The sequence below is a fragment of the Poromitra crassiceps genome (genome assembly GCF_964638095.1).
Source record: "Poromitra crassiceps genome assembly, chromosome: 17".
Lineage (NCBI taxonomy): Eukaryota > Metazoa > Chordata > Actinopteri > Beryciformes > Melamphaidae > Poromitra > Poromitra crassiceps.
This window is the reverse complement of record NC_139635.1, coordinates 26,500,852-26,525,831: the sequence shown is the minus strand read 5'-3', so window position 1 is coordinate 26,525,831 and position 24,980 is coordinate 26,500,852. Positions and strand designations below refer to the sequence as shown.

The 24,980-nt window shown below is 43.8% G+C and overlaps 1 protein-coding gene across 1 annotated transcript; it reads right to left on the bottom strand.

The window, feature by feature from the left end:
• Positions 1–1,118: 1,118 nt before the first annotated feature.
• LOC310792296 (nicotinamide phosphoribosyltransferase-like) lies at positions 1,119–14,050 on the bottom strand (the record flags this gene model as incomplete). Its single annotated transcript, XM_083654019.1, has 11 exons — positions 1,119–1,634; positions 1,756–1,881; positions 2,987–3,129; positions 4,548–4,636; positions 5,301–5,431; positions 7,460–7,618; positions 8,076–8,204; positions 8,329–8,432; positions 11,751–11,847; positions 12,277–12,419; positions 14,041–14,050. 11 exons carry the CDS (start codon positions 14,048–14,050, stop codon positions 1,470–1,472), a joined length of 1,296 nt encoding a protein of 431 aa, XP_083510145.1. The 3' UTR covers positions 1,119–1,469.
• Between the last annotated feature and the right edge of the window lie 10,930 nt (positions 14,051–24,980).

Sequence of the window (24,980 nt, the reverse complement as noted above, 5' to 3'; positions counted from 1 at the left end):
TACTCTTTATAGTCTTTATACTGTTTATACTTGTAACTTTAAATTCTATTAATATGCTGTTCTTTTTTGCAAATATAATTGATGTACTATTATATTATGTTGTGAATAAATCATTATTTTTCAGGCACACTGACTATTTGCTTTTGGAAATATACATGTTACATACTGTATATAATGCATTTCAATACTATATATTAATATTAGTCTTCATTCTTTATATATATTTTACATCCAGTCTGCCCCACAGTGAGAGCAGTGAGAATGATCTGAACAGTCTCCTGTCTTTCTCTCACTGCTTTGTTCAAATGAAAGTCAAATTATTCCCATCCAGGAATCCAGTTTGTCTCTCATTAATGTGCTAATCCATAAGATTCTAGTTGGGTGTTTCTATTTTATTCAGTCTTTGTTGCTGACAGCTAAGACTGAACACAATGCTTTGTCGGAAAGTGTTGAAAGTATTGTCATGACACAGGCGAGGCTATTTTACAACCTGTGATCTCTGGATTACACGTATCTAGAGAGGTAATGTATTTTTACTTCAGAAACGTGATATTCTACGTATCAGTGGATTGCAGAAGTGTACAATGCTGCCAACATTTTATTCTGGGTTAGGCTGACTTGTATCAAGTGAAATTTAGAGGCTGCTGTTAAACCTTTTCACACTGCCAGTAGATGGAGAAACACCTGTCACACCTGCTGTCAATCATAGAGGAGACCTTGTAGCCTGTTCTTATCATGATGCACTCAGCAAGAGGTTTATGTAAAACCACATGCATCTCATCAACCTGAAGGTCATTTCCTTTCTTCAAGTCTTTGCACACAGTCAGTTTTTTCATCCAAAATTGACGCACGAAAAAAAAAATACGACCTCATTTGTGTCAATATGCTCTATGCTGTGGTGAAATAGCGCCTTCTAGAGGTTAAGTCATGCTTCATTCATTTTTCTATGATCATATGCTGGCATGCCTTCTGAATCAGCGCTTACATGGAAAGATCATCGTGTCAAAACAAAACAACACAGACAGAAGTTAGGGCTACACTCATATATTGACTTGCTGATCATTTATGTACATATTTACTTATTAAAAATCAGTCAGTCACTGTTTGTCCATTGATGATTGGTGATTGCATATTTACTGTATACGTCAGCATGAATAATACTAATAATAATGTACTTGGTGTGAAAGGAGAGTTCTATCATATTTGACCCAGAGTTTTGATTGTTCCGGTCATGGGAGGAGGAAGTGAGGGGAATGGTAGTGCTTAGGTGGTGACTGTTAGGAGAAACAGCGTTTCACTCCCCTCTCGAGAGGTCAAGTGGTGACAGTCTTTCACACACACATCATGAGGCCTGCAGTGTGCGACTACAGTCCGTGCAGTCTCTCCACCTCATAGCAAATCAGTGCAGCCTGTAATTAAATACTCTAATCTGATATGAGATGCATGTGTGAAGAGGCGTTGGAGCTGACTTAGTGCAGCCTGTTGTTGATGATGTGATTGTGAAGCAGCTCCTGGTCCTTGTTGCGCTGGGCGGGGCTCACCTCTTCTTCCCAGAGCCGGGCGTTCTTCCGGATCTCCTCCAGGGAGTAGTCCTGCAGGAGGACGCCGTTCTCAAACACCGTCACCAGCAGATCCTGAGGAGAGGAGGCAGAGCACACACAGATACTGGACATGAGGCACCAAGAGTTTCCTGAGGAGGTAAAGCACAAAACACATATTATACCGAGTAAGATCCAACTAAACTCAATATCCCACCTCTTCAGGCTTGCCTGCCCCTCTCTCTACTGTCTCTAGGAAGCCATCAGAATTTCTCCTCAGTGGTAGTCGACCCCTCTTTGACCCCTTGGACGGGTCGGTCACCGGCTGCTTGTACACGTCCATCTAAGCAAGACACACAAACAAAACAAACAAATTTAAACTTGGAAATATTCTAGTCTTCGAGTATTATCTGGGAAAGTGGTACAGAATTAAAATACAACTCAAGCCAGTCCATTCATCTACATATTTTATGATCTCATTACAGAACGGGCAGTTCAATACATAGTAAAAGACGCTTTGGCTGCTTTTGCCGTGTCCATTGGCCCAATATCAGGACTTGTAGCCCACAGAGTTCACTGAACACTCGAAACACTCCTCTAAGATCTTGATGACCTAAGAAACCAAACACAAGGCATTAATACATACAACTCCCAAAATATTCCTCTGTAGACCAGGAGCCATCTGAGTCATGAGCATCAGATGTGTCTGGCAAGGTGTGCTCTGTCTCCAACAGACTACGTCCAGAAGTTTAGGGATATTTCTGAAAAGACATTTTTTTCTCTCCTCTGTTTTCAAAAAGATTCCCGTTCACAACAGCCAACAATTTAAAGCTCATTATTTCCTATAGAGACACTGCATGAAATAGGCCACGCCCATCACGGTGGAAAGCGCTCCATTCACTTCCATACACCAGCGTAATTTTCCTTGAATTAAACATAGCTAAAAGCTGTTGTGTGGTGGGGCTGCGCAGACAACAAATGTAAAAAATCGCCAATTAAAGTTTTTTTGTACTCCTGAGCAAAACAAGGAAGCCATTGAGAATTGTCGAGAAGAAAAATGTGGATCTAGCTGTCAAGGAAGTAAGTTGGAGTGTTCATATTCCGTATATATGATCTTTGTGTGCAACGTGACCATGCACGCGACATAGAAGAACGCCAGGATTGGGGGGGAGTTTTTGTTTTCCCCCGTCTTGGGCGTGGTTTCTGAATGATGACGCGGTCCACAGTGTCTCTATGGTAGGGTTAGGGTACAGATTCCACACTCACCCCCGTGGTTGGTCGCGCAAAGAGTGGAAAATAGTTCAAATTGCAAAAGCTCTGTTTTCATGTGCACGGGAGGCCAAAATGCAGAGAAAATAATACATTTTCGAAAATTATATCCGTATATGTGTGGGCGGGGCCTCAGTGAGCCCAAATTTGATAGGGCATAGAGTCAGGTGTGTCCAAACCTCAATAAGGGTCTCGGCGGGGTCTCCGGAGTCTGGCCGGATGACCAGATAGGAATCCTGGCTGCGCTCCATGACTCGCTCCTTCAGCTTGTCTCCCCAGATGTGTTTACAGGCCTTGAAGATGTCGTAGCTGTCGCTGACCACTAGTGCTGCACGATTAATCGAATCGCAATCGCAATCGCGATGTCAGCACGTGCGATTGCATAACCGCAAAAGTGTGCGATTATTTTATTTTTTTCACGTCTTTTTGAGTGTGTGTGTGTGTGTGTGTGAGAGCCTCCTTTAAACTAACGTTACACGCGACGCAGCAAACACACGTTTCTCAGCCATCACACTGGGCATCAATACTAGCGGGAGACTTCTCCCATGCACTCCCGCAAATAAGTAATGTTATGTGCAGCAAGGTACATATTATCTACAGAGAGGGCGAGAGAGAACATCCATGATCGCTAACAGCAAGCTATGCTAATAACTAGCTAGCCGTTCGTTCAGAAACGCATGTAAACAGCCGTGTGATCAGTGAGAACGTCAGTAAAATAAGGAGAGAGCTGCAGGTGCTTATGCAGAACTAGTGCGCGATTAAGTACACAGTGGGGATGATCCGCTGTGATGAAGAATATAACGAGATTAACAAGGTTGATAGCAAAACACTGTCGCAGCTGCCAGCACTGGCAGCATCACCTCCAGGCTAGCTAACTAGCCTGTCACATGACGCCTTCATGGTCCCTCGTTAAAAGTCTGCAGATGCACGTTCTCACCTCTCTCTCTCAAGAAGCGTCACGTGAGTGTGGCGTTTAAGGCCATCTGTCGCTACAAAATAAATAAACGGGGTGTATCATTCATTAGTATTGCTGGACAGACATGTAACTAACTTTGCAACTTTGCTGAGCCATCTTCTATGTGCTGTAACACAGTGCAGTTTCTATTTGACTGGTGTTTCTTTTTTACATGTTTGGGACAGGCAAATGTCTCAAAATGTTTTATTTTTTTGTAAAGATAATTTAATTTCAAATTGTTTTATTTTTTTAGTTTTAATATATTTTAAATTGTAACATATTTCATGTATGTTAATCTGTGATGTGTGAAACCGTGGTATTTTTGTCCAAGGTTATCATACCGTCAAAAACTCATGCCGGCACATCCCTAGATACCTAGTGGCAGTGGTGGCCCAACGGTTAGAGAAGCGAGCTTCAATCCCCGGGACCGGCAGGATAAATCTGGGTGGGGAAAGTGAAAAGGCAGCGCTTGCCCCTCCCTCATTACCACCACTGAGGTGCCCTTGAGCAAGGCCTTAACCCCAACTGCTCCAGTGGAGCTGATCAGTGGCCAGCAGATCAGACTGTGGTTGTACTGGTCAGCTTCCAGGTATGAATGTGTGTGTGAATGTGAACAGGGCACTCCTGAAAAAGAGAGCATTGCTCTCAGTGAGACTCCCCCTGTATAAATAAAGGTAAAAAAAAAAAAAAAACTCTTGTTTATTATATCGCAATCACAATCGCAATCGCAATATTGTCCACCCTAATCGCTAATCGCACCTTTTCCCCAAATCGTGCAGCACTACTGACCACTGACACCGGACCACTGGAGAACTGGTCGAGGAGCTGCTCAAACGCCTCCTTCTCCCTGCTCCTTCCCCACGAGATGATGGTACTGGAGGACAGCAAAGACAGGACACAGTGTCACAGTGCTGGATATACTAATTACACGTTACACCGCCACCTAGCGGCCTGGCATGCACACTACAGTGTTTTCAGTCACTTTTAGGGCACCGTCTGCACGTGATTCATTATCATACAACACTGTGTGTAAACGCAGAACCAAAGTCCAGAACACAACAGCAGTTTGCCATTTTATCCAGGGAGCGACGCCATGTAAACATGGCCTAAGTTTACATGCACGCAGGTGTGTGTGTGTGTGTGTGTGTGTGTGTGTGCGTGTGTGCCCCTTAAGTTCACATCCATCAGTCTTATGACATCACTGATGAGATCATCACTGTCTTACACGACTGCTTTTGTCCACAAGGGCTGCTAAAATCAACACAAAATGAAAGTTCCCCATAGCTGCTTTAAGAATGATAAGAATGATACTTTATTACTGTCACATTGCTACTGTAATATCCAACAAATAAATTCTACATTGCATATTTGCTCCGTATTGTACGAGTAAGATTGTGAAAAAAACACACATCTAGAAAACATGTAGCATTTTAGCCTAAATATTGCATTGCTGGGCTGTGTGTGTGTGTGTGTCTCTGTGTGTGTGTGTGTGTGCGTGCGTGCGTGCGTGTGTGTGTGTGTGTGTGCATGCGTGCTACCTGTGTTCTGCTGCTGGAATGGAGAAGCCAGCCATAGGACAGCTATAGTAGCGCTGTGCCATCAGCAGCCCTGCTACTGTATCTGTGCTGCAGAAATTCACCAGGTGAGCAGCCCCTCCTAATGCTGCTGACTAGAGAGAGAGAGACACAGAGAGAGAGAGACAGAGAGAGAGAGACAGAAAGAGAGACACAGAGAGAGAGACAGAAAGAGACAGAGAGAGACAGAGAGAGAGAGATAGACAGAGAGAGAGAGAGACAGAAAGAGAGACACAGAGAGAGAGAGAGAGAGAGAGAGAAATGAGCTCAACGCTGCACTTGACATTTCTGCACTGCAGTCTCATATCATGTCAGATTGACTTTATGTAAATATGAGCTGCTGACGAGGTAAAGCTGTTCAAGAATGGTGGCATTGTGGCAATACTACTGATGTGAAAATAATACAAATGATCAGTTATATTCACACTAAAGCTGTCTTCACACCGAGATATTTATTTTTCTCTCTGTCGCTCGATTCAACCCTTTGGAATCGCTCTGTCGCGGTGTTTAAATCGCTCGTCAACAGGCACAAGAATTGGCGGACATCTGGGGGCTATAACGTTGCGCAATGTCACGATGTTTGTCCACTACGAGCCACCGTATTGTTTACAAGCTAAGCCTATCAGCGTGCTCCTAACGCGAGCTCTATACCGGTAGTACAGACTTCACTTCATGTCAGCTGTCAGCCTGTCAATCAGCTGTCAATGTGGTTTGTTGCCACACAATAAACCAGCGGTTTGTTCCAAGCCAGTGTGATCCTTGACTCACTCTCACACGGCAGCCAATCAGCGTTGAACAGCGAGCGACTGTTGGCAGCAAAATTTCGCTCGAGTTGGGATATTTCATCTCGGGCTACAAGCTAATTTTCACCCTATCGCTCTGTCTCTGTCGCTCGGACGCCCAGCGATTTTTCTCCCGGGCGAATATACGCTCAATCGCTCGTTTGCATTGACTTTGTATGTAAACTCGATGCCAGCGAAAAACTTTAATAGGTTGGTGTGAACGCACCTTAAGACAACCACCTCTACTTATGCAAGAGATAAACAACAGCTGTGGCAGTTTGTTTATGGCTGATTTGAAAGTCACCTCTTGGCAACAATCAAGCTTATGATTGCCATGTTGGATGTGGGCATTCCAACCAGATACACATGTGAATAAGTTCTAAGTTGTAGCAACGAGATGTCGTCCCACTTTTCTTCTGATATATCGTTAAGAATGACGATTAGGTTGGCATCCAAGTTTCATTCCTAAAGACTAGAACAACTTCACCGCAGATATACAACAAGTGAACAGTTGACATCATGTCTGTCAAGAGCTTTGAGCCAAATGTGAAGAAATTCCATCATGGCGTTCCTGAGATATCGCATTAACGAGCTAGAAAATGGCATTCATGAGGTCACAGTGACCTTGAACTTTTGACCTTTGACGCCCCAAAATCGAATCAGTTCATCCTTGAGTCCAAGTGGACGTTTGTGGCAAATTCGAAGAAATTCCTTTAAGGCATACCTGAGATATCGTGTTATCGAGCATGAAACGGGCGGTCGTGAGATCACCGTGACCTCGAACTTTGACCACCAAATTCTAATCAGTTCACCCTTGGTCCAAGTGGATGTTTGAGGCAAATTCGAAGAAATTCCGTCAAGGCGTTACTTACTGAGATACCGTGTTAACGACCTTGAAAATGGCGTTTGTGAGCTCACAGTGACCTTGACCTTTCACCACCAAAATCTAATCTGTCATGTTTGGTTAGAATGGAACTAAAGACCTTGAACTAAAGATATTCACATTAATTTGAGCACAGTCAAAGGTTAAGAATGACATCAGAATCAGTATCACCCAAGTGTTCCTAAGAATAATGATATTCCCACGTCCACTGAATGCAGCATAAACTCCAGCCATATTGGCCAGGTGAGTGGGGGCAGTCGTATGGAAGGAGAAAGGAAAAGGTCAAAAACACCGGTAGAAAAATCGATATTGTTGACTGATGATTGATGTTGCAGCCATGCGTTTTGCTCATGAAAGACTTTGGCCTGTGACTGTCATTGGGTCCTGTTCATGTCAATATTGACATCAGTGATGTTGAGTACGACTAGTGAGAAGGAATGAAAGAAGCTCCTGCTGACCTCCTGTGAGGAGACTCCTCTGTAGCCGAAGTCGTGCAGTTTGAAGTCCAGACCTTCCAGGCTCCCTGAAGTGGCCTTCAGGTGCTTGGCCAGGATCTTCTTAAACTCCCTGGATATTGTGGCCACTGTGATGGGATACCACATCTGGACCAGCATGGTCTATCCTCAGCAAAGGGAGGGTTGGGGGGAAACAGGAATGAGGGGGAAGGGGCAAGAGAGGAGAAGGGGAGTTGTTGAGGAAAAGGACAGGAAAGAGATCAATACTTCTCATGCATCATGTCATAACTTCTCGTCTATGGGTGTGGCCACACCAAGCCTGTTTGATGGTTCAGCATAGGGCTGTGACGATGACCACATGACCGCGGTCATGTGACCGCAGTTATTATTATTATTATTATTTACGTTATTGTAATCTACTTTATTATATTATTTAGAGGTACACTGCCAAAATAAGTTCAGTAGGTTGTTATGAATTACAACATAATCCAAACAACTACAGGTCATAATTACCCCAAAACACAGTAATATGGGTGTAAGGAGACGGATGTGGACAAACCCAGTCTGGCTCAGTGACAGAGTCTTAACACTATGAAGACATTTCTGTGTTTAGTTTTACCTCGATGTAGTTGGTGAGCCAGAAGAAGTCGGGGTCTGTATTTTCCACGGTGAAGAGCACGTTCCCTCGTGGTATGACCCTGCCCTCAGGAACAGCTTTGATCCGGATGGGAAGACGACCATCGTATTTCTGCCAGCAGAAAGCACATTCACATCAGTTTAGTGTCGAGATGTATGATGAAGGATGAACACCTCTTTGTGTGAATGGGCTGTGTCTGTGTGATGGACAGATAGGTAGAACACTTTTAGGATACCTCTAGGAGTTTCCTCCAGCCTTCTTCATCGAATACAGTCTGTCTGAAGTGCATCTGGTAGAAGAGCTTGGCTTCCTGAATCTTCTCCTCTGTGACCACTGGGCCTGCAGAGAAGAAACAGAGTTACTACTGGACCCTCAACCATGGACAGAAAATACACAAGACTAGGGTTCAACCATTATTTGAAGTAGGGGTGTGTGCAACTAACGATTATTTTCATTATCGATTCAACTGTAGATTATTGTCTTGACTAATAATCGATTAGTTGTTTAGTCTATAAAATGTCACTAATCAACATTAACAGTGAGTCAGCTAGCAGCGTTTGTTTTGTTCGTTATATTTATTAGATTCTACAAAACCTTGGCTGCCAGATGGCAATTTGAGACGGGTTTTATCATTATCTTAGTTACATATCAATGTGCGCAGTCCGGTTTTGCAACATAATAACCTGGCACCATAGCAACATCACCTCCAAACATCTTCAGCTCCCACGTCATAGCTTTGGCTCCATTATGTTTGTAGGCAGGTATCTGCTGCTCACCTGCAGCTCCTCTGTGGTCCCTACTGCTACCTCTGCATTTTACACCTTTATGTACATTTGGGGTCTATGTATTTTTTAGTGGCCTAATTCTATTTTCCTCCCTCTCTGCTTCTCTCTCTCCTTTCCACTTTCCAGGCCTCGTTTATGCTGAAAGACGCACAGGCTGAGCTCTATATTCAGGTAGCAAAACATATATTTTTCTTTTTTGTCATTTTATTTTCTGTTTTACAAAGGAGAGATGGTAAACCAAGTCCTTTGTAAATGTTACATTGTATCTGCTGTTTCTTACCAGGAAAAGGGACAACGCCTTGTATACTAGGATGGATTTAGGAAATGACACTGCTGGTTCTTCCTTTATTCCATGCAGATGGTGGCGGAACAGCAGCAAGCTCTAGCATAATGTGAACTTACTGTATATCTATGCTGTATCACCGGGTTTGCTACCGGGCCCTGCATCTCGTAGCATACCGCGAGAGCTCCTCATCTTGTAGCATACCGCGAGAGCTCCTCATCTTGTAGCATACCGCGAGAGCTCCTCATCTTGTAGCATACCGCGAGAGCTCCTCATCTCGTAGCATACCGCGAGAGCTCCTCATCTTGTAGCATACCGCGAGAGCTCCTCATCTCGTAGCATACCGCGAGAGCTCCCCAGTTTTTCTGTCTTCCTTTCTTTTCTTTTTGAGAAATATCAGATTTTGAAAATCTACTTCCAGAGGCTGCAGCGTGTAGCGGGCTCAGATTTAAAGCCAGAGTGACGTTTCTGGTATCATATAAAACTAGAAGACCTAAGGCATCGATTGGCACCAACCGTGTCACACTAGCTTGTTAGCAAGGTGGCTAAATAATGCTCCAAATTTAGCGAGGGGAAGAAAAAAAAACATTTTCAAGGCGGTCCTCTTACACAGCCTATTGTTGGCGTGTGTGTGTGTGTGTGTGTGTGTGTGTGTGTGTGTGTGTGTGTGTGTGTGTGTGTAGCCTTATGTTGTTATTTAGCCTTTCTGATGCTACTGAATGGTTAAATCAGCACATTTTATTTTATGAGGAAACATTATTGTATCCGCAGTGGAAGTGGTCCGTGCGGAAATTTGGTTTGGTACATAGCGGTACTTGGTCTGAAAAGTTTGGGAACCCCTGAGTTAGAAAATGGGATAGTCCTAAAGAGAAGCAGATGCAGTAATGCCAGAATTATGTTTAAATTAGTTAGTTTAGTTCTAAAGCTTTAAACAGCACTTAAGGTATATATATATATAACCTATACATTTAATGTTTCGATAACAGTCTTCACCTACTGCAACTGGGAAGACGCTGCAACCATACACTTTGGATTCTGACTGCGAGGACTCCACCCCACCTCCACTGCACCGCATTTACACCTGGTTTTTAAATGTGACCTGTATCCGGATAAGTGATCTGGATAATGGTCACATTTAAAAACCAGGTGTAAATGGGGTGTGAAAGATCTGAACACAATGTGAGCCAGACTACCTCCAGATGTGGTCGGGAAGTTCTGATCACATCCTGATCACGATGCATTTACACCTGGCATTAACATGCATTTTTTTACATACCAGGCTGTTAACATATCCCTTGTAACTGGTAATACTTAGTTGATTTAAGGGGTAATAGTAATATTACCAGGTAAATACTTAGTAATTAGGGGACTGCAAAAGGAAGCGTTAGTGTATTTTGGGGGTTATGAACCCCAGAGATGGGAAGCAACTAAGTACAAATACTTTGTTACTGTACTTAGTAGGATTTTCAGGTATCTGTAATCTATTTTACTTTTACTCCCTACATTTTAACACACATATCTGTACTTTCTACTCCTTACATGTTCAAAACAGGCTATTAGTTTAGTTTTAAAGCACGACAGATAAAAACGGTGTAATGTTGTTTGTCTCTCTTGTCTCCTGCTCTCCCAGCTTTCGTGCATTATGTGCACCCTTTTTGTGAACAACCATATCACAAAAATTATTAATCAAAGTATAGTATTTATACATCTTAAAACATGTTTGGAGGGGATCGTTTAAGTTTAATAGTCTTATAATTATATTAATGTGATGTGAGTTTCATTTAGCTTTGCACAGTAACAGCCGGTAGAAATACTTTTTTACTTTGATACTTTATTACATTTCAGAGCCTGTACTTTTTTTTAACTTTTACAAAACAAGTTGAATCAGTACTTCTACTTTTACCAGTCTTTTTTTTTTATGACCGGGAAGATCTCTTTCTCGATGGACGTCGGCCTGAGCTACACACACACACACACACACGCGCGCGCGTGCGCACGTATACACACGCATGCATGCACGCAAGCACATACACACGCATACACACACACGTACACGCACACGCACACGCACACACACACACACACACACACACACACAGACAGTCAGACTTAGGGCGACCAGATCCCAGCAAACGAAATGTGGGACAAAGAGTACGTTTATGTGGGACACATTACCGATGCTTTGAGGTAGTCTAAAACTTCGATATATTGTCTAACTTACAAAAAATATACATTTCTATTCACCCCTCTCTATGCTTTGCCCTCTGGTTGATTCACACAATCTGCAAATAAAAACATAAATTATTTTATTTGAATGCAACTTTTGAAACTCCCACACTGGGTAAATGTTTTCACTTTTTTGCATTTTCACACCCCAAGAATGCCGTTCCCGTGTAAAAGGAAGGCACTAACGCTAAAAAGGTTTGCTGTTTTATGCAGGGAGCGTTGCTGTGTAAACAGGGCCTCAGTTTGTCAGAGCTGCCTACATAGTGTGCTGTGCTCTGTGTGTGTGTGTGTGTGTGTGTGTGTGTGTGTGTGTGTGTGTGTGTGTGTGTGTGTGTGTGTGTGTGTGTGTGTGTGTGTGTGTACCTGGATCCTGCTGAGCATGCTGGGATTGAAGATGTACATGCCGGCGTTGATCTTGTTGGAGACGAAGACCTGAGGCTTCTCCACGAAGCGCTGGATCCTCCCGGCGCCAGGCTCGTACACCACCACACCGTACTTAGAGGGCTCCTCCACCCGCGTCACCTGCACACACACACACACACACACACACACACACACACACACAAGTCACCCCACCGGCACACAGTTTAATCACTTTTTTATATCACTGGATGATAAATATTAGGAAAATTGTCTGTATGTCTGTCTCTCCCCATCTGTATGTCTGTCAGTCTGTCTCTCCCCATCTGTATGTCTGTCAGTCTGTCTCTCCCCATCTGTCTGTCTGTCAGTCTGTCTCTCCCCATCTGTATGTCTGTCTCTCCCCATCTGTCAGTCTCTCCTCGTCTGTAAGTCTGTCTGTCTGTCTGTCTGTCTCTCCTCGTCTGTAAGTCTGTCTGTCTGTCTGTCAGTCTCTCCTCGTCTGTAAGTCTGTCTGTCTGTCTCTCACCACGATGGTCCCCTCTCTGCCGTGGCTCTGGTGGAACTGCAGCATGTGTGTGAAGGGGAAGTCACAGATGACGTCGGAGTTCAGGACGAAGAACGGCTCGTTGTCCACGGTCAGCAGCTCTCTGGCCAGCGCCAGGGGACCGGCTACACACACACACACACACACACACACACACACACACACGCACACACACACACACACACACACACACACACACACACACACACACACACACGATGTTTTCCCCAAACTTTTGAAAATGACCAACATGGTTTGATTGTCTGAGGAAGTTCCCGCACAAAACTTGCAGGTTCCTCTAATGAGAACTAGCAACTCTACAGAAGCTCACAGACAACTATTAAAGAGAGAGAGAGGCTTCAGGCTTGAATGTGTGAGTAGGGATGCAGCGGTTTCCGATTTGAAGGTATACCGCGGTTTGAAAAAGCCACGGTATCAAAACCACTAAATTTTGCCTTCATACCTTCTCCACGGTATCAGCTGTTTCCCTGAGAGAAAGTGCCTGGGGTCCCTTGCAGAGACAGAGTGCAGTTACGCGGCCCCTCCCCCCTGCTGCATGTGTGTGTAGAGAGCAATCAGTAATCAAGGAGTCATCATAGAGTGCGTTTACATGCACACCAATAAACTGTTTATTAGCGGATTTCTGAGTTACCTGATTATTCAAGTGGTCATGTAAACAGCATACACCGATAAGCTTTATCCGTTTATGGTCATAAACGGGTTATGAATAAACCGATAAACACACCTAGGTTTCTGGGCAATAATCGGTGTTCTCTCTGCATGTATACAGCATAACCAGCTTTCTTTCGGGTTTATACATCTGCGCATGTACACGTTGCGGGAGAGAGAGGCAGCTGGAGACGCGCGCTGCTCACTCACTCACTCACTGGCCCCTTTCTGCTTCTTCTCCCCGGCCATGGCGCACCACAGCCGGCTTGATGAGATGAAGGTGAGCAGCACGGAGCTCCTGCAACAGGCGTTTCCCGACCTGCTGCCTCCCCGTTGCTGCACTGCTATGTTGTAATGTGGATACAGGAGATGACGAATATTTGTCTTGAATTGCGAATAGAACGACGCATTAATAAAACGCATTGGACTCAGTGTGCAAGCCGTGATCTGTGTGTGACGGGTTTTTTCAGATGACGGATTAAAAAGATTTATACGAACAAAACGTAGCCTACTCAGCTGTTCAAAACACAAGTTATCCGCCACTAAAGACCTTAATTCGCTCAGTTTTCTGACAGCTATTTAAATTCAGTTGGGTCAAGATCTGTATCGTTCATGTTATTTGACGTGCTTCAGTCGCCTGCCTGTCTCTGTGCGCTTGGTAAAGTTGGAAATATATGACAGATTCACACTTCCAAAGCGACGCCTCCCGACAACGAGATACAAACTAATTTTCACCTAAACCATCCTCCGAGCCAGACAAGAAGTAATGAAAATGTGATTTTGCATTTTGCAACTTCTTTTGTTGTTTTATTGCGGAATTACCGCTGCCTTCTGGAGAGAAATCCGACTAATTGACTGAATCATGTAAACCCGGGTTTTTCCTATTGTCGGATTATTAAAGTGCATGTAAACGCAGAAATCAGATTATTGCCATAAACTGATTATTCTCAGTTATCCGTTTATTGTCTGCATGTAAACGCACTCATTGTTGTGAGTGACAATGGCTGCCAGAGATGTTGGTTTCACTTTCATGTGACTCATTAAGCTGCGTTCAGAATCGTTCACTCATTCACTCACTATTCCCCATGTAGTGTTGTAGTGATGGGGAACGACCAAATTAGTTTTCACTAAATTGTGTTTAAGAACCCCCCGAACTTTTTCCCCCGTCAAAAAAGGACAAAATCGGTAGTGTGGGACTATTTTGGTTATCAGAAAAACACGGATGGCCAGGGCTTACAGGAGGAAGGACAGCCGACATGCAAGACATGCATGAGTGGCTGCACTAGGAGGCAATACCTCAATCATGATAGCCCATCTGAGAGAACACCACCCGTCCTCATTTGCAAAATTCAAGGTACGTTAACGTTAAATAATAATAATAATAATAGATGGGGCTTATATAGCGCTTTTCCATAGCTCAAAGACGCTTTACAGTAGGCTACACAAAAACTAAACACTGGGGGGGGGGGGGGCGGGGGGAGACGTTAGTGAACATATAACGACAGAGATTACACTAAACACTGAGTACTATGTGGGGGGGGGGGGGCGATAGTGGTGGGACAAGACAGTAGACAGAGACAGCACACAAGCAAGGATGGGGGGAGGGAGCAGAGGGACTAAGAGAAGGCGGTGGAAAAGAGATGGGTTTTGAGGCGGGAGTGGAAGACTGTGAGGGACTCTGATGTTCTGATTTCTTGGGGGAGGGCGTTCCAGAGTCTGGGAGCTGCCCGAGAGAAAGCTCTGTCCCCAAAGCTGCGGAGTTTGGACTTGGGGGTGGAAAGGAGGTTGGCTGAGGAGGATCTGAGGGACCGGGAGGGTTGGTAGGGGGAGAGGAGGTCTTGCTTCATCATACATCACATCGGACATAACGCTAAACCATTTCCACCGGCAGGTTTGAGGAGTAGCTAACATTAACGTCAGATAAACACTCATGATGACTCATCATAGGCTATCGTTAACATGGCGAATTAGCATCAGCTGACTAACGTTAACGTAACGTTACTTCTTGACTGAGTGATCACGTCTTGTGTAGGCCAGGCTGGCCAGCGCCTCGTTATCAAAAACACATTGCACTGAAGAGAAGTAACGTTCAAGACTCCTCCAACCTGCCAGTGAATTGAGGCACAAACAGTGTGTGTGTGTGTGTGTGTGTGAGAGAGAGAGAGAGAGGGGGAAAAGACAAGCGCTCAGCACAGGGGCAGAGGCTAATGTGTGAGACAGAGGGAGAGGGGGGTGTGTGAGTGGGGGTGTGCGCTGTGCGCCATCAACATTGAAACAATCATTTGTGTCCACTGTCCAGTGCAGTCAGTGTCCATCCGATTTTTACAAAAGATAAGCATCTATTTGATATTATGTGTTTTAGTTTTACATAAAATTAGATTAAATAAATCGTCATTTATGATAAGTAAGAATAGTACTGTTATATATCCAAGCACACACACATTCGCAACAGTTAACTGTCATTACAGATGTAGGTTACATTAACATGTATTTTTTCTTTTTTTAGGCTAGCAGTAGTACTGGCACCAGCGGAGGGGTATCCACATCAACAGCTGCAGAGACCAGCCAACAATTCAACATGCATTTGAGAAACAAATGGCCTATGCACCCAAATCCAAACCATGCCAAATAATTAAATGATGCTGTGGCATACTTCATTGCCAAAGATATTTTTGTCATCATGGTCCCCATTCAACTATCATTTTGTTCATGGTAAAAATTAAAATTGTATGTTTTTTTTGTGCCATATTTGACAAGAATACATAAAAGGGCCGCGATACCGTGATAATTTTCTCCAAGGTTATCATACCGTCAAAAAATCATACCGCTGCATCTGAGTATAGTATAGTATAGTATATATACTATACTATAGTTTAGTAAAATTAATATCAAAATAACTTTTCTATTCTTGCACAAAATAGATAAATTCAAGCACTTTCAATGACCCATATCTATTCATGTCTATTTTCAAAAAGTTGCAAGGCCTCGAGCGCTCACCTGTTCCCAGAGGCTCCTTCTCATGAGACAGAGAGATACGGATCCCAAGCTGAGGAGAAAACAGCTCATCTGATCAGTCTGGACATGACCTCCACTACTAATACCACATATTATAATCATCAGCACTACTGATTCTACATATCATAATAATAATCACCTTATTTTTCTTTCAGAATAAAAGCAAATGTCATCCACATAAAAGCAGGTCCGCCTGCAACTAACGATTCTTTTCATTGTGGATTATTTCCTCACAGTGTTTCCCACAGGATTTGGAGAGATTGTGGTGGGTTGATCTCACACACACTAGGGGGGTCCGGGGGCCAGATTGAGTGCACTTTGAGAGCAAAATATAGAGGCTAGCTCTATGAAGGACTACACACTCATTACATTAATATCCTCTTTACTGTTCTGTGGCATTACAATAATAAAAAAATAAATGTCTTCCTATAGTATATTCTGCACACAGGTCATTATATTGTAGAATACTGCTTGCTTAAATACAATGGCCCGTCTATACCAAAACTGTCAGGGAAGAACTCAAGCACAAACTAACATTTGTAGACATAAACAAAAGTCAAATAAAATAAAGGGAATTTCCTAACTTTGATTGGAATAATGTGTTCAGCCAAGACAATACTTATACAGCCCAAGCCCTAAAGCAGGAGTCACTTTGCATTGCTTTGACACAAAATGCACTCAGTGGTCAGGCCTGTCCAGGCAGCCATGTGTGTGACTCACTCTCTGCTCCTGGACTCTCATCTCTCTCTCCAGCAGGTCCGACATGTAGCTGACCACTAGGACCACGTGATCCACACCGGCCTGGGCGCGCGCGCGCGCGCGCACGCACACACACACACACACACACACACACACACACACACAAACTATTGTGAATAAAAGTGAAATGTCAACAAAAATACAATCAAAATATTAATTTCACTTAATTCACTTCACTCACACTTAGGCTACGTTCACACAGCCATGCTTAGTGCTTGAATCTAATCTTTTCCCCCCTAAGTGACTCAGGTCAGTCTTTTTCATGACTGTGTGAACAGTACAAGTCACATTGAAAGTGACTTTTTTAAAGATGACCTGGGCTACTTTCAAATGTGGAAAAACATCAGATTTGAATCTGATGTTTTGGAACAGACATCTGGCCCATATCTGACTTAAAGGAGAATTTCGTTTTTTTTTAACCTGGAGCCATTTCCTGGCATTAATTATGAATTGGCCACTCACCTAGCGATGTCTGCAGCGTTTCTGGGCGTCCTAGCGTTGTTTTGAGATCAATATCGTCCAAGTCAGTGTAAAATGGAGTTGATTTGGGGCCAAGTGGTAGCCTGTATTTCCTGCATCTAAATAGCTATTTTTCTTCCCGTTTTCGCCACATATCGCCATAATCAGATCCGTCAACATCCAGCCGAGTGTTATTTCACCCCAGGCTGTTTCCTGGACTGCACACGGATCAAATTACCTCAAACGTGATCTAGGTCACCAAGTCTCGTGAAGTCCCGCGATACTTTCCTGTCGACTGGCCAAATACAGGCAGGACGCTTTGCGGTCGTGGTTTTAGCGTAACCTATGTGGGGTTTGGCGTAACCTATGTGGGATTCGAAATAACGAAGGTTATGCCAAACCCCACATAGGTTACGCCAAACCCCACATAGGTTACGCTAAAACCACGACCGCAAAGCGTCCTGCCTGTATTTGGCCAGTCGACAGGAAAGTATCGCGGGACTTCACGAGACTTGGTGACCTAGATCACGTTTGAGGTAATTTGATCCGTGTGCAGTCCAGGAAACAGCCTGGGGTGAAATAACACTCGGCTGGATGTTGACGGATCTGATTATGGCGATATGTGGCGAAAACGGGAAGAAAAATAGCTATTTAGATGCAGGAAATACAGGCTACCACTTGGCCCCAAATCAACTCCATTTTACACTGACTTGGACGATATTGATCTCAAAACAACGCTGGGACGCCCAGAAACGCTGCAGACATCGCTAGGTGAGTGGCCAATTCATAATTAATGCCAGGAAATGGCTCCAGGTTCAAAAAAACCGAAATTCTCCTTTAATGCTTCAATGTGACTTTTACGTCATTCCAGAGCGACATTCGTCACTATTCTGCACTGGTGGGAGGAGGGAGGACCAAGCAGGTAGATTGTGATTACAAACATGGAGGACAGCTGTGAGGGAGCTAATCAGTGGAGGGACAGTGAGGTTTTAGACCTTATAAGTATTTGCAAGAAGTAGCAGCTATTGCTCCACAGAAAGCCATCATTAAAATGTTTTCTAAAGGCTCTCTTTCTCCTCCTCCTCGCTGTCATCTGCACCCGTATCCGCTGGCTTCCACTGCACAATAACTTGTAAATTGAACCGTAAACAACAGATGAAACAACATCGTCAGTTACCTCCATGTTCACTGCTGTCTTCTTCCGGGTTTATGTAGAACAGCAGTGTGCTGCATGTGACTTTATTGTTGTTCTTCTGCACATGCGGGTCACTTCAGGTCCACGACCTGTTCACACTGGAGTCTGATATGGGCCACTTTTAAAAAGTCTGTGTGAACAGCCACACAAAAAATCAGATGTGAGCACCAAGTCAGATTCAAGCACTAAGGATGGCTGTGTGAACGTAGCCTTATAGACACTATACATACAGGTATATGCATGATTATATATAAACGTATAAACGATTGAATCTGCGCTTCCACAGTTACAGATGCTAACGTACGTTGTACGTTCCGATCACCCTTATTTTACTGCTTCTGCTTGTACTCTCTAGTCTCTATTTGCTTACCTTTATGCAGTGTTTATAACTGGTTTGCTGGGGGGAGGGGTGCTCTAAATATCCCCAAATGTTCTTGTCTCGACTTGTTTCAGTGAGAGAAAATCAAGCTAGCAAGCTAAACATGTTTAACTTCTTATACGTACTTCACAATAAAATTGTACCGTTTGTCAGTGGACATAGTTGGGTTTGTTTGAAGTGGGGTCCTATCAGCTAGTTCGATACACTAACTTAATTAGGTACAGTGTTCAGGAGGCTGGGCACAGCGTGTAACGAGACCCGACACTCAGAGCAGCAGCCAAACCAGCTTTTTCTCTGTAAGTACGTGGGGTCAAGAACTAAAACGTAATTTAGCACCTAAAACAACGCCCACCTAAACAAATCGATATCTGTGTACATGCACGCTCTATTTTGACAATTTTCAGCGCTTTACTTTTCCGCCAAACAGCAGTTTCATTCGGCACTGCTTTTTCTCCCAACCGTACAACTACCGTATTCCTCCGCTAAAAGCCTGCACAGAGCGCTGGATTACTCCGCAGATCAGCTGTTATTTTGGGTTATTTTATTTCTCCCAGTTTGTTAGTGAAGACACAACAAATATAATACACGAACGAAAATATGAGTGATTTTGATAGCGAGGATGATATGCCATTCACCTTGATGACAAGAGGATACAATTATGAACCAGAGAGAGTAATATACAGAAGAGGAACTTTTGCAGAGAGTGAACAGGCAGAAAGAGAGATGCGAGGAACTGCCTGCTGCCTAAATGCCGGTGTCCTCCAGAACTTTTTCACCATTCCCAGGATAAATTGTGGAAAACGTCCCAGACCAGAGAGGCCAGGTGACTTGTTGTCTCTAAAGTAAGTCAGTGTTTTATCTCTCTTCTAAGCCTTCCTGTTTTGTAAACCGCGGCTCTGTGCTCTGTCCAGGCTTTTAGCGGAGGAATACGGTAGTTGTACGGTTGGGAGAAAAAGCAGTGCCGAATGAAACTGCTGTTTGGCGGAAAAGTAAAGCGCTGAAAATTGTCAAAATAGAGCGTGCATGTACACAGATATCGATTTGTTTAGGTGGGCGTTGTTTTAGGTGGCTAAATTACGTTTTAGTTCTTGACCCCACGTACTTACAGAGAAAAAGCTGGTTTGGCTGCTGCTCTGAGTGTCGGGTCTCGTTACACGCTGCGCCCAGCCTCCAGAACACTGCACCTAATTCAGTTAGTGTATCAAACTAGCTGATAGGACCCCACTTCAAACAAACCCAACTATCCCTTTAAGGTAAAAAATGGGGGTTTAACTCTTTTTTATTTATATTTTAATCCTCTTTTTATACAATGTTTTATTTCCTCTCACACCTTCATAGCCAAAAAGAATCCATCCAGATGTTGTTTATAGATTGTCTTTGTGATGTTGCGAATTGTGATGTTGCGAATTGCGATGAGCTCACCGTGACCAGCGCCTCCACCTGGTGCAGTAGGATGGGCTTGTTGCAGAACTCCACCAGCGGTTTGGGCGCTCAGTGTGAGGGGGCGGAGCCTCGTGCCATACCCGCCGACCAGGATCAGAGCCTTCATGCTGCTGCCGTTAGCAACCGGGGATGGGATGACCAACCGTTACTGGGATGACCAACCGCGGGTCATCAATACAGGAGCCCAACCTGGAGCTGACCAGGACAGAGGAGAGTCAGTGAGACACAGTCTGTCTGTCTGTCTGTCTGTAAGAATGTCATTATGTCTATTTTTTAAGATAGCTTATCTACAAGACACCTAGACTATCCTAAGAGCCTAAAAAGTGCTACTAATATGCCATATTTCGGAGAGGAGAAGCTTCCTAGTGCCGACAGGAACCTTGGGAGTTTGAGTATTTCATGACGTTTTGCTTCCCAGGTGCGCTGGATTTGATCACTGACTGAGCCGCCGTCTCCATGTGACTGCATGTGTTTGCTTGCTGCGTGCAAGCGGCGCACCATGATAGTGAGATCAAACACACCCTGCTGTAAATTCAGCACAGGCTGTGGAAAGACTGCTTTTAAACGGTTGTTTCACACAGACAGCAGTATTATTTTAACTGCCCCGGCTAAATTACTGGCTTCCGTAGGAGGACTATCATATCTTCGGATCTGCAATCGGACATCGGAGACAGGTGGGAGAGCGTTTTGAACAGCCGTTCACAGCCCCTATTGCCTTATGGAAGTGGGTGTGATGCTAGGACTGTACGAGTGTATATGGAGTACAGTAGTAGCATCACTTATGGGGCTAGGGGGTGAGTACATAACGACTGCATTTTGATTTTTGGGTGAACTTATCCTTAAGGCAGCAGTTGCTGCTAAAAGCTGGAGACTTCTGAAGTCTACTCTGTTATTTCCACTTAACACATGTCTTTGTGTGTGTGTGTGTGTGTGTGTGTGTGTGTGTGTGTGTGTGTGTGTGTGTGTGTGTGTGTGTGTGTGTGTATCTAACCTATTTAATCAATGTACACTGATGGAATAAATACTATTCTATATTGCACATATTATTATTATATACATATCAATTTATTAGTGGTACTTTTTAGGGTCTTAGGATAGTCTACTACAGTCTTGTAGGTTACTAACAGTATCTGCTTGGTGTCTGTGCCCCTATTCTCAAGCTTCAGATAGCTTACCGGGGTGTATGATTGTACTTGTGAATAAACTGAACTGTCTGACGGATGAATGGGAGCAGGTGTTTTTAGCATGCAGCTAGCCAGTGGTTTACTTGTCTCTCCCACAGACACACACACAACAGATTGATGGTAAGAGTAACGTGAAGTCTTTGAGCTCCGACCCAAATAAACATAGTGATTCCAGCTAGGCTAGCTAAGCTAAGCTAAGCTAAGGCTGACTTGCAGCAAAGTTCCCCACAGTGCTCTGGCTGACTGAGGAAGAAGAGGCGGAAACTCACAGACAGTTGACAGCCAGACTCTCTGGCTGCACCTGGACGACGTGAAACTCTCATAAAGACGTATAAATAGAACTCTGGAGCAGCTGAGTGAACTGAAATCAACTGTACTGAACTGAATGACACGTCGTTTCTGACACTCGACCCAGATCCGTGTTCCGTTTCCTGCACGAGTGACACAGCCACTTCCTGTCAAGAGTTCCAAAATAAGTAAAAGGGACTTCTACCAGATACGTTTAAATTATCCGTCTCTACTTCTACGTGACTTTTACACACAAGACACACAACGTTATCATTTTAGTCTACTTTAACTCTAATTATTTCACTGAATATTTTAAAAAATCTCTCTGGGTCTGTCCTCACTGAGGTCATGGGCGCAACATAATTAGGGGAGTTGGTCCTGGGAGCCACATTGACATTGTGTGACATGTCACCAAGACCCCAGGAACAGCTCTGGGCCATCATGGCTCTGGCCACTAGTAGGTGGTACTGGTACGCCTTCATCGGAAACAGGCAGGGTGACAAAATCACTTGTGAACGGAGGCCAACAAAACCTAACCTCTCCCACCCCCACGCCTAAACCTAAGGTCGGCATTGCGGGTGGTCGGCATAGCGGGTGGACACCATTTGGAAAAAAAAGGGGAACATAGGACCTGGGGAACATAGGGATGACCCCCTCTCAGCTCTCACGCACGGGCGTGTGGCGTGTGCGCGATTTCGCTACGAGATGTGAGTTGATGGGCCAATCATAAATATGTGCATCTTTGATGGGCCAATCATAAATATGTGCATCTTTCAAATCTGAGCGGAGACTATAAAAGACACGGGGTCATCCCTATGTTCCGCACTCGACGGTTTTCTCTTAAGAAGTCAGACGGGTATTTTGACACGGAGCAACACCTCTTTCTTTACTTGAAGAGCACTGTATCGATTTTCACTCTCATCATGAAGAACCAGCAGCAGGTAGGCAGAAACACATTTCACGGCAATTTGGGGATGACATAAAACAAGTATTGTTTTGAAATGAACGACACACAAACGGGGTTTGATGAACAGGTGTTTGATGTCAGTCAGGTAACGTTAGCTACATTAACTTTGCCAGTTCTAGTTTGCCAGTAAGTTTGTTACCACAACAATATCCTTAGCTAACGCTAACTTTCTGACAGGAAACTTAGCAATTTTGTGGTGCGTTAGAGCCGATCCCCAGTCGGCCGACACAGCAGCCATCTTTGCTCCAGGTACTGTAGGCTACAGTCAGTCGTTGCCGTTACGGAGCCTCGTTTGAAACTAATGCCAGTTAGCTTGTTGTGTTGAACTCACTTAGCTTGCTAAACGGAATGTACCCAAGAATATGGATAGTTGGTGACGTTATTTTGCACAAGTCCGTATTTTTCGCACATTTAAAAAATAACGAACAGAGAAGCAGCGAGTTTTGCACCCCCCGCCAAATGCATCCCACCTCACGGGAGCGTATATTGTAATGATTTATACGGAAACTTAAACTGTTAAATGATATAATTGTCTGGGGCAGACGTGATCTCCAGGCCAGTGGGTGTGTCCTGGCTCATGGGGACCGACTAGATGCATCAAATCCACATCGAGGTGACTTCCATGCTGGGGGGTCTCTTCTGACTCATGCAGGCCGATTTTGGTGCTTAAAATCTGGCTACAGGTGACCTCAGAGGCGGTACTTGAACCAGGCCGAACAGGCAGCCGCCTGGAGCCTAGTCCACTAGAGGGCCTCGCAGACTTGAGCATTTATTTTTTAGTATCTCCCGAGTCCGTGCATCTGTGACGAAGGACTAGTCCAGACATGCCCACCCCCCCTCCCCCCCCCCCCCTTCCCCCCCCCCCCTTCCTCTGATGCCGCAGGAGACCAGCAGCCAGCAGAGCAGAAACGAAACTTAACTGCATGAAAGTAGAAAGTGCGCTGCTGGTTAGAGAGTAGAAAGTGCACTGCTGGTCGAATAGTCCAGTAAAAATGTCACTTGACCTCACACTAATTGCAACAAAACCAAACTCAGCTGATTTTGTATCCTCAATATGTCCTCAATGAAGGAAAAAAAGTGTTAAGGAAATGTATGAAGGGAAATTTTTGAAAATGACCCATATGATGCTACCAAAAACGTTTATTTATTTATTTTTTAACATTTTATTTTATTTTTTATTTTTTTTATTTTCTCCTTGAAGCAAAAAACACATAAGTGATGAGATTTATGGCACATAAAAAAAAAAAAGGCTTCCATAGGCTTCCATAGGCTACCATCATATTTAGGTCATTTTCAAAACTTTCCCTTCATACATTTCCTTAACACTTTTTTTCCTTCATTGAGGACATATTGAGGATACAAAATCAGTTGAGTTTGGTTTTGTTGCAATTAGTGTGAGGTTGACCCACATATTTGCGTAAAATGCCTGGACTAGAAGAGCTTTGCTAATGTTTACAGAGTGGACTCTATTGGTAGTTTTGCTGATCCAGTTGCTGGTTTTTTTTGTTGTTATATGTTGCTGTGGGTCCAAGGAACAAGTGAGTGTTATTATTTGTTGTTGTCTGTGTGGAATGACGTTTATACTGTGTTCTACATGCGGTGGATTCGTCCGCCATGTGGCTCCTTGTTCATGCTAAATTGCAGTGCCCGTTCACTGTCCACTGATAGTGCCTTCATTTGAATTATTGATGTTTCTTTGTATTGTGCAAGTGCCTTATTGTTTACTTATTATTTACACATTGATGTTTATTTGTAGATTGATGTTGAGTTGAATGAGTGATCCTACTTTTCAGATAGGTTTAACGTTGAAGGATACGTTCATATCAAATTACATAGCGCCCTGGCTATGTAATTTGATATGAACGTATCCTTCAACGTTACATAGCCTGGATGCTTCCAGGCTATGTAATTTGATATGAACGTATCCTTCAATCCTTAAACCTATCTGAAAAGTAGGCTACTAATGATAGAATAACGCTCATTCATCCATTTAATAAAACAATGTTAGCATGGAAACGTCATAGCACCTACAAGTGGCCAATATCTACTTACAGCTAACTGACGATGTCAGCAATGTTAGCGCTACTAAAGTTGTCAGATTACAAATTAATCGTGTTAGATTGATTCATGATTAACATGCAAAAATCACGATAAGTGAAGTTAATATGACGGCGGAGCAAGCACTGCACAGATAGCAAGTCTATGTACACAGTAACGTTGCACCCTAATTTACCTTGAATATCGTGGATGTACCCTTCAATCCAGTTACTGTAGCCCTTCTTTTGAATCATTATGGGGATGTTGACGTTGTCATCTGCCCATTTATCA